Below are 11100 nucleotides of genomic sequence, written 5' to 3'. Positions count from 1 at the left end.
CAACTTCAGCAAAGTGGCTGGGTATAAAATTAACTCAAATAAATCAGTTGCCTTCCTCTATACAAAAGAGAAACAAGCCGAGAAAGAAATTAGAGAAACGACACCCTTCATAATAGACCCAAATAATATAAAGTACCTCGGTGTGACTTTAACCAAGCAAGTAAAAGATCTGTACAATAAGAACTTCAAGACACTGAGGAAAGAAATTGAAGAAGACCTCAGAAGATGGAAAGATCTCCCATGCTCATGGATTGGCAGGATTAATTTAGTAAAAATGGCCATTTTACCAAAAGCAATCTACAGATTCAATGCAATCCCCATCAAAATACCAACCCAATTCTTCAAAGAGTTAGACAGAACAATTTGCAAATTCATCTGGAATAACAAAAAACCCAGGATAGCTAAAGCTATCCTCAACAATAAAAGGACTTCAGGGGGAATCACTATCCCTGAACTAAAGCAGTATTACAGAGCAATAGTGATAAAAACTGCATGGTATTGGTACAGAGACAGACAGATAGACCAATGGAATAGAATTGAAGACCCAGAAATGAACCCACACACCTATGGTCACTTGATTTTTGACAAAGGAGCCAAAACCATCCAATGGAAAAAAGATAGCATTTTCAGCAAATGGTGCTGGTTCAACTGGAGGGCAACATGTAGAAGAATGCAGATCGATCCATCCTTATCACCCTGTACAAAGCTTAAGTCCAAGTGGATCAAGGACCTCCACATCAAACCAGACACACTCAAACTAATAGAAGAAAAACTAGGGAAGCATCTGGAACACATGGGCACTGGAAAAAATTTCCTGAACAAAACACCAATGGCTTATGCTCTAAGATCAAGAATCGACAAATGGGATCTCATAAAACTGCAAAGCTTCTGTAAGGCAAAGGACACGGTGGTTAGGACAAAACGGCAACCAACAGATTGGGAAAAGATCTTTACCAATCCTACAACAGACAGAGGCCTTATATCCAAAATATACAAAGAACTCAAGAAGTTAGACCGCAGGGAAACAAATAACCCTATTAAAAAATGGGGTTCAGAGCTAAACAAAGAATTCACAGCTGAGGAATGCCGAATGGCTGAGAAACACCTAAAGAAATGTTCAACATCTTTAGTCATAAGGGAAATGCAAATCAAAACAACCCTGAGATTTCACCTCACACCAGTGAGAATGGCTAAGATCAAAAACTCAGGTGACAGCAGATGCTGGCGACGATGTGGAGAAAGAGGAACACTCCTCCATTGTTGGTGGGATTGCAGACTGGTAAAACCATTCTGGAAATCAGTCTGGAAGTTCCTCAGAAAATTGGACATTGAACTGCCTGAGGATCCAGCTATACCTCTCTTGGGCATATACCCAAAAGATGCCTCAACATATAAAAGAGACACGTGCTCCACTATGTTCATCGCAGCCTTATTTATAATAGCCAGAAAATGGAAAGAACCCAGATGCCCTTCAACAGAGGAATGGATACAGAAAATGTGGTACATCTACACAATGGAATATTACTCAGCTATCAAAAACAACGAGTTTATGAAATTCGTAGGCAAATGGTTGGAACTGGAAAATATCATCCTGAGTGAGCTAACCCAATCACAGAAAGACATACATGGTATGCACTCATTGATAAGTGGCTTTTAGCCCAAATGCTTGAATTACCCTAGATCCCTAGAACAAACGAAACTCAAGACGGATGATCAAAATGTGAATGCTTCACTCCTTCTTTAAATGAGGAAAAAGAATACCCTTGGCAGGGAAGGGAGAGGCAAAGATTAAAACAGAGACTGAAGGAACACCCATTCAGAGCCTGCCCCACATGTGGCCCATACATATACAGCCACCCAATTAGACAAGATGGATGAAGCAAAGAAGTGCAGACCGACAGGAGCCGGATGTAGATCGCTCCTGAGAGACACAGCCAGAATACAGCAAATACAGAGGCGAATGCCAGCAGCAAACCACTGAACTGAGAATAGGTCCCCCGTTGAAGGAATCAGAGAAAGAACTGGAAGAGCTTGAAGGGGCTCGAGACCCCAAAAGTACAACAATGTCAAGCAACCAGAGCTTCCAGGGACTAAGCCACTACCTAAATACTATACATGGACTGACCCTGGACTCTGACCCCATAGGTAGCAATGAATATCCTAGTAAGAGCACCAGTGGAAGGGGAAGCCCTGGGTCCTGCTAAGACTGAACCCCCAGTGAACTAGACTATGGGGGGATGGCGGCAATGGGGGGAGGGTTGGGAGGGGAGCACCCATAAGGAAGGGGAGGGGGGAGGGGGATGTTTGTCCGGAAACGGGAAAGGGAATAACACTTGAAATGTATATAAGAAATACTCAAGTTAATAAAAAAAAATAAATAAAAATAAAAAAAAAGAAATACTCAAGTGAATAAAAAAAAAAAAAGAACAAACACACTCGTGAACTGTAGCTTTAAAAAAATGGGTAGCCAAATTCAGAATATCGAAGGAATAATGATTTTTATTAAATCTGTAATATTCTGATAAAGTTGCCCAAGTTTAGTGCCTAGTTTGTCTTAGTTTCTTTGTTCACAACAACAACGTCGTTATATTTTGATTTTTATAAAAATTAAGCTATCATTGCCCAAACAATACAATTCTTTATTTCAGAATGATGGTAATAATATTAAAAATATGGTCTATGGGTTATTAGATCTCTCTTGTGAAGTATAAGATTATGCTTTTAAAATCATGAGCTTCAAACTAAGGGTTAGTCATGCTCTGGGCTAATCCATAAATTTGGGGGCAGGACCATATGTTTTATGAAATTGTTATATTTGGCTATGAGCTAGTCTATGGCTTTTTATCCAATTTTCCGGGAGTTCATAGCAACAACTGACACCTTCAGGGTTCCATCTTCTTAGAGACTCCTTTACTCTTGTCCTTTCCCACAGTTCAGTATTAAGAACAAGACACGAGCCAGTGTTTGTTTTGTTTCTCTCCTATGTTCCTCTGTGCCAGTGTTACAGACATGGGATACTCTTTCGACACAATGTCCTGGCTGAAGTTGATTTGCTATTAGATAGGGTCACCCATGGCCGTAACCTTTGTTACTTTTGCTGAGGCTTCTGGGAATATTCCAAGGAAAAGCAGTCTACATGATTTTCGGTTCAGAAAATTTGTACAGTGTCATGATTATAAAACAGAAGAGAAGCTGGATATTGGTCAACCCAATCTCTGTTCTTGCACCTAATCAGATATTATTCTTCTGAGGTGGACATGGCCAATACAGCAAAGATGTGCCACGTGTAAAGATCACAGCCAACATGTGGAAATGTGCTGGATTTGAAATGACAGAGATTTTGTGAAAAAAATTAAATAGAAATGTCTTTTACTTAAAAAAATTGTTCAACAAACAAACCAAAAAATCCTAATTCCTTCCCAGGATTACAAAAGCCTAAAGTTTTCTTCCTGATATTTAGTCTCATAATGGGAAGTGATGTGATTTTTTTTTGGCTAAAATATCATTTTAAAATGGAATCCGTCTAACATTACACATCATTACCTTTTTAGGACATTGGAATAGGGAAGTTATGTACTCAATTTCATCTTCTCTGAGAAATGTATGTGATAATTTTTGTTATTAGAGCTAATTTCAAAATATATGATGAGAATACAGTAATTTTCAGGAGGTTTCAAAAACATGATGACTGTTGTACATTTTTTTAAAAAAAATCACCTGTACTATTTATTTAATCTTAAGTATTTAAAACATTATTAGAAGATGGGGGTTGTGGCACATGTCATTAATCCCAGTACTCAGAAGGCAGAAGCAGGCAGATCTCTGAGTTCACGGACAGCCTGGTCTATAGAGCAAGTTCCAGGTCAGCCAGGACTACATAGAGAAACTGTGTCAAAAAAAAAAAGTTAGCATGATAGCATGATGCTTTCCCTAGTCCTGGTTGCTGTTTTCTTCCAAGACTGCTATACTGGACTTTTGTGTGAAGCAAAGCATACAGTTGAGCAAGGCTCATGTCAACTAGGCTTTCTAGATTAGATCAAACCCTGAAGGACACATTCTAAAGCATTTTGTTGTCTTTCTTTTATTTTGAAGTAGAACCACTAAGGGGATGGTTGAAAACATACATGAAGTTGCAAGTTGGGGTCTGGATCAGTCAACAACCCTAGCCTCCCATTCTGTGACCAGACTGTGTAAGAGCAGTACAGTGTTCAGGTACTGACTGTCATGCTAAAATGTCTAACAACTTCCGTCAAGTAGATTCCTGCTGCGAAAGTCCTCAGGAAACCCGAGACTAGCCTTGCTAGCCTTGCTAATGATAACCACACAGAGCTGTGAGGCTCAGTTGGTCATCACTGGGTGAGGAAGGGTCAGGGTCACAATAGATCTGTGTCAGAGCCAAGCTCAGGATTTCTTTTTTTTCTTTGTAAAATCGTAGTTCTTGTCCAGCCTTCCTGGCTTCCTCCAGCTGCCCCAGGGCTGCACGCAGCTCTTGAGAGAGAATTCCTGGTGATTCACGCTCCTTCATAATCCAGTCCAGGGCCATATGGCTACGCATCTTTTCATCTAAAGAATATTGGGAATAATAGGAGATGACTTCCTAGAACCAAGAAACAAAAGTTCAGAGTGTCAATAAAGAGGAACAGAGGTGCATGCGTGCAAGGCCTTCCATACCTCCCCAATCATATGGCCTTCAAACAACTAACTCTAACTTTAAAACTCTGAAACCAGATCTCATTGACATATTTCCGAAAAGGAAATGATGAACTAATCATGTCTCGCAAAGCCTGTCACTCCAGGCTAAGTCAAAAACCTAACACTAGAAAATACTGCAATGTTCACAAAATGAAGCTCTGGAAAATATAAGCCTGTCCTTGAAAATGTATTCCTGTAACAACTAGTTTAAATATGACTTAATTCTTCATTGGATCCTTGGGTCTCGTACCTTTGCCTTTCACAAGACAGAAACCTGAAAGAAGTTACAGACAAGTTGAGGTAGAAGAAGGTTTGGCCATGCCTATTTCAGAAATGAGGAAGGATTCAGTCACGGGGCCTTCAGAACAGGACTTTGAAATTCAAGACTCTCCTTCCCAGCTTCTGTGCTTTGTCGTTGGAACACAGTTGAAGAGTGGGGTCTTGTGAGGAGAATTTTGAGTGCTTGTAAGAAAACGCCAAGAAAGCAAGACTGTTGGGGTCAAGGTTGTCTTTGTTTTATTCAAATGTTGATTTCTGTACTGGCAGAGAGCTGAGTACTGTTCAGATTTCGGTATTGTTATTTTTATAGATCATCACCTGCCTCATACTTTGCAAGCATACATCTCCCTCACCTTCTGATTGGTTTAATAAAGATCTGATGGCTAATAGCTAAGAGGGACAGGAAAGGTAGGACTTGCGGGTCAAGATAGGAGGGAGGGGTGGAATGAGTAGGTGCCTGGTCTGAGGGAGAAGTCACAGGCCACATGGCAGACGCAGACTAGATGAGTGGGGTTAATTTAAATGAGATGAGCTAGTTGGAGGTGCCCAGCTATAGTGAGTGCCTAAAGTGTCATAAATATTAATAAGTATCTATGTGGTTATTCAGAAGCTGGTGGGCCTGAGACAGTCCATCCAAACAAGACAAGAAGAATCTTGTGATCTCTGTTTCTTTAAAAACATCTAATTGTTCTTGGAATATATTTTCATGCTCCTTCCAGGTGTAGCAGATAGGAGTGAGCTTCCTTCATATTTTTTCATTACTGTTGCCTCTAGGGAAGCCATGTGTGGCTTGTCTGCCATGTGGAGCTTGCTCTTGTGACTCTTCTTAACTCTCAAAATATATGTTGTCAGAATCTCTGAGTGAGCTGGGCTATGGCAAGAGACTTTAGTCCACCTCATTCATTGGTCAGTTCTCCCAAGCCTCACTGCCTTGAGACTGGTAAACACTTTGTTAACATAAGGAACACAAATATCCAAGTAGCCCACAATAAGCGCAGAAGAAAACAGTTCAAAAATATATGATAGAATAGGTGGCTTTCACTACTGGTATTACAAAGATACCTTTGTGATACACCGTTTCTTGCTTTTGCAAAGCAATTAAAAAATTAGCCACTCCTTTCGATTCATCTCTGAAAAAATAACCATCTATCATGCTGTCACATACATGTTTGATCACGGGGAATGGATGCGTTGCTTATTTTTATTTTCAAGAACATATGGTATTTATTTATGACCTTAACAAATTAAAAACAATCATGGAAAAGTGTTTATAACCGACCCAACATATTTCAAAGGACTTTAATAAAATCAAAGGGAAGGAAAAAAAAAATAGCCCAGGCCGTTGTCAGCTACGCGTCTCTTTTCTGTCCTTGACCATTTGAGAGCCAGACTTTCTAAGCAAAGAACAAAATGGACTGGGGCTGCAGAGCCTCCACCCGCATCTTGCTGACTATTAGAGGCTTAGTTCTTCATACGAATTCTTATTAGGAAATTCTCGAAAATCAATTATTGTCTTCCAAGTTCCAATGGTGTGAAGAGAAAGCATACATCTCACAGGACAACGTGGAGAAAATATGAAACATACAGGACAAGGTTTACATTTGGTACTAAACAGAGGAAGGGTTCTTATTCTAAGTAATGAAGACATTGCAAAAACAAAGAGGGGTAACTTCTAAAATGAAGGTGACTAAATTCGAGGGTGTCCTTTTCATGATCTTTTCTGCTGCTTTTGAAGAACTTTTAATGGTTGAGAAATAACCTTTTAGTATAACGATTCTGTCTGTGTTTAATCTAGGAGGTTTTGAAAGCAACTTGTTCTCTTTCTTTCTGTACTGGAAAGTGCAAGAGGGCATAGATCCAAGGTATGAAACTGGTGGCACAAGGTAAGTCAGTACCTCACTGAGACTCCAACACTGTCTTAATGGTTGCTTCACTCTGCTTCCAGTATAATGGGTGTTCAGATCAAACCTATACAAAGCCAACATTCTTACTGTGTTGCAATCTCTGATTCAGTATTTCTTCACTTGTCCCTGCTCTTAACTCAATAGGAAAATATAAATTTAAAACAAAAAAATTGCATAAACAGAGGAGGTTTTAGTCCGTAAGTGTAAAATGTAAACAAGTGTCTGAACAAAGAAAACCTCTTCGAAGTTTGCTAAGCTCCTGACCTTGTCCTCAGCACGCTAATCGGTGTCGAGCAGAACATCTCACCTGTCGAGAGCACTTTGTTTCACGGAGGGCTTTCAGGCTTCCATTCCAGTGAAGTAGTTGGAAAATGGTCATTAGTTCCTACAAAACCCAAACATCTGTCATTGATCTTAAAGAAGTACATGCCAGTAACAGCTGAGTAGACGTAAGTCTGACCCCCAGAAGCAAAGGAAACAAGATATAGCATATTGTCATATACCTTAAGGCTTTCCAAAGAATAGAGTCCTGAGGCCCCTGAAGTGTAATCCCCATTCCCTTGCTCTGTCCTATATTCAATACAAAATTACTAAATGATTGACAAGTGTCTTTGACACTAAAAATATACACATTAAAATAATTCATACACACCAAAAGTTACTTAAGTATGTCAGAACATAGGAAAACTAAAATCCAAAGTTATGTACATATCATTTTTAATAGGCAGAGACTGAAAACATTTTAAATGTTCATTTTTTAGAACAATTAAAGGACGATTTGTCCATATTACTGAACACTGCATACATAAGGGATATAAACACCCTCTAAGCTGTAATACAAAGAAGTCTGTGATGTATTGTTAACATAACAGAAAAGCACACAATGTGTGCTTTTGTGTTTTATTTTAAAAGAATAGGAGATTCCTATACACAGATTTACTTGTAAATGCCTATAAGAGTTCTTAAAAGATGCAAAAGAACCCTGTAATAGAGAGTCCTAGGATCTCACCTGGTGGCAGAACATTTACTTAGTGTGCATGAGTTTCAATATTGAATCTCCAGCACCAACACAATAAACAAAATTCGATCTGGTAACATGCCTGACTTGAGAGAAAGGGGTGGGAGGGATTCTTTGCAACATTCTAGAGGAAAGATTTTACGTTTTAAATCATATAAGTAAGTGACATTAAAGAAAACACAACTGCAATTTTAAAAATGTAAACTGAAAAATAAATATGCCTACATTCCTAAGTAAAATTTATAGGAATCCATCTGCTTTGGACCATGCTCCTTCCAAAATTTGATCCAAAATGGACCAAACAAAATAGAATCACTCATGTTAAAGTTCCCTGTCAACAATTTGAAATATATTATTCACCTGACTTTCTCAAAAATCAGGAAAGGGGGCAGGATAAAGAGAAGGAGGAAGGGAGGCATGGGGGAAGGGAAAGAAAATTTTCACCAGCATAAAAAGAGAGGTAAACTTCTCTGCTTTAAGAATGTCTTAAATAGGGCTGGAGAGATGGCTCAGTGGTTAAGAGCACTGACTGCTCTTCCAGAGGTCCTGGGTTCAAATCCCAGCAATCACATGGTGGCTCACAACCATCTGTAATGAGATCTGATGCCCTCTTCTGGTGTGTCTAAGACAGCTACGGTGTACTCATATACATTAAATAAATAAATCTTAAAAAAAAAAGAATGCCTTAAATACATGGAAACAGCATGGTTGTATTTACCCTAAAACAAAGGGTTCTGCATTCAGTGTTCTCATCCTTGAGTGAGCACAACAGGAACCTGTCAGCTCTATTCCCACTTCCCTGCATAAAGTCAAGGTGAGCAGAAGCCCAGCAGGCTGAATATTTCCATTTTCCTAATGTAGTCACAATTTTCCACTGCAATAGCTGTCTTTTACTTATTCAGGGATTTTGCTTTTGTTCTTTGTTTTGTTATTTAGCTAGACATAAATTATGGATCAATACCATAAACCACAACCGTGTAATCCTGGAAAATAACATTATATAGTTAAGAAACTTCCTGCTCATGAAAATAGTTAGGAAATCTTAGCATCTAGACAGATGTCCTATTGACTATTCATAACAACAGTCTCTTACTGACTCTTCTGTTTGCTCGAGAACATGCTTTTCTTCTGAAAGGTATAATGTTAGCTTGCAGGCACGTTAAAGTTATCTGGCTTGTCTCGGAAATGTAGGATTATCAGAGGAACGAGCAGCACTAGTCTCAGTGCTACAGTGGCTATTTCTAGTTTTCATCCTGAGATACAGTTGGGCACATTGTCTCCACCATACGATGCGTATCCCAAGGGACATTGAACGTGAAGTAAAAGCAAAACCATTTGTTTCCATCGATTAAATATCACACACATATAAACTACGTTGGTCCTTCCATGCCGAACAAAGACCCCACTGTACAGTGTTCTAAGTCAAATGCCCAGAAACTTTCCCTGTTCCAGTCCTTCTCTCTGGCCCCATGCAGTTCATGATGCCAGCACATCACTACAGGAATATGAAAATGTCAGAGCACTTCAGCAGACTACTAAATCTTGCCCAATAGGGCTCTCACCGTGCTTGTCAATCCACTCATCAGAGTATCCCCAGTTGCTCAGGAGAGTAAATTTCTGCTGCCTTCCTCAATGCTCCCTTTAAAACCACACAAACTCTTGCCACTCATGTCATTGTGGCTTTGCAGCCACCAAATGAATATAAATTCTCTATGTTCTATGTTGTAATAAAAGTTTCTTTGATTTCACATTAAAAATCTACTTGAATCTTGCACTTGTTATATTTTTATTTGTGTGTCATGTATACCCATACATGTACACGTGAGTAGATGTATGCACAAATATAAAGGAATGTAGAGGTCAGAGGTGAACAGTGGATGTACTGCCTAGTAATCAGTAACTCAGCCACCCTTTTTTTATTTTCTATTTTTTGAAACAGGGTCTCAATGAACTTGGAGCTCACTGATTTGACTAGATTGCCTGGCAAGCCCTAAGTATCTTCTTGTCTCCATCTTCCCATTGCTCAGACTACAGGCTTGAGCCACCATGACTGGCTTCTTGGGCCCATGCAGAGGGCAGAGTTAAAGTCCTCATGTCTGTGTGTAAGCACTTCAGCCTGAGTTATATCTACAGCCCTGTATTTCTTTTTTAATAAAAAAAAATCACTTTGCTTCTTCAGTTGACCCCTTGCCCATCCCAGAACTGCAGTTGGTTTTAAATATATTTACTTTTTTCTAGTTCTGGAGATCAAACGCAGAGCCTTGTATATGCTTGGCAAGCCCCATACCATTGATATATACTCACGGTCCCTATATAAATTTGGCAGCCGAAAGAGAGAGGCAGGACTTGCGTTACAGCTTGTACTGTCTGTATTAGCATTTTTCCGAGATGATACTGTCTAAGTAATAACTTATTGCTAATATGGCTCTTGATGCCCTCTTTGACTGTTTTTGTTGTTGATGTATACTCTTTCTTTCTTCAGGGTCTTCTGAGACCCCATTCTCATCTCTGCACCAATGCCTGCTTCTTGCAGAATGTGCTGTTGTTCATCTACCTGGAGAACCTCCCAGAACTTTGCAACCCATGGTTATACTGTGAGCAGACCCATGAAGCTTTCTCATGCCCCTTGGCAACCTTTATCTCTCAAAGGCTCCCCAAAAGGCTGGAACTCTTCTTGTCTCTAGGAGGAAATGTCATTTTACCCTCCCACTGCTCCGGTTTATCTAAAAAGTGCTTCCTCCTGAGTGTGGCTCTGGGTCTTGCATTTCTTTACGGAAGGTGACCACCTTCTCATCCACCTTCTCTCCATCTAGCTTTTGTCCTGCTGTGTGAAAACACTTGCCATCATTGTATAAGGTATTCCTAATTATTTACACTTCTCTTCTGTTTCCTTATGTGTGACCAAATTCTCTTTTGTTGTTGTTTTGTTTGCTGGGTTTGTTTTTATTATTTATTTATTTATTTATTTGTTTATTTATTTATTATTTTTCCTTTTCCAAGACTGAGTCTCACTATGTAGCTCTGGCTGTTCTGAAGGTTGCGTTATGTGGACAAGGCTGATATCGAACTCAGGGGTCCACCTACCTCTTCCTCCTGAGTGGTGGGAGTTCAGTTCTCTTCACAACTTCCTGAGGATTAGTTTGTGCTTAGTCCAGTGCCGCCATGCTCTGAGTATCTATCAATGGAAATTCATGCACAACTTCCAAG

At 39.5% G+C, this 11100-nt stretch overlaps 1 protein-coding gene across 1 annotated transcript in view; it reads right to left on the bottom strand.

Moving 5' to 3' along the window:
- Positions 1-4069: 4069 nt before the first annotated feature.
- Positions 4070-11100, bottom strand: part of Lix1 (limb and CNS expressed 1) — a 56997-nt gene continuing 49966 nt past the window's right edge. The window contains exons 5-6 of the mRNA NM_001106214.1: positions 7183-7260; positions 4070-4597 (exon numbers count right to left, since the gene is read on the bottom strand). Coding sequence (NP_001099684.1) covers positions 4310-4597; positions 7183-7260 — 366 coding nt within the window. The 3' untranslated portion in view covers positions 4070-4309. The remainder of the gene's footprint in view (positions 4598-7182; positions 7261-11100) is intronic.

This window comes from Rattus norvegicus, chromosome 1 (assembly GCF_036323735.1).
Source record: "Rattus norvegicus strain BN/NHsdMcwi chromosome 1, GRCr8, whole genome shotgun sequence".
In the NCBI taxonomy this organism is placed as follows: Eukaryota; Metazoa; Chordata; class Mammalia; order Rodentia; family Muridae; genus Rattus; species Rattus norvegicus.
This window is presented reverse-complemented; position numbering and strand designations above follow the sequence as displayed.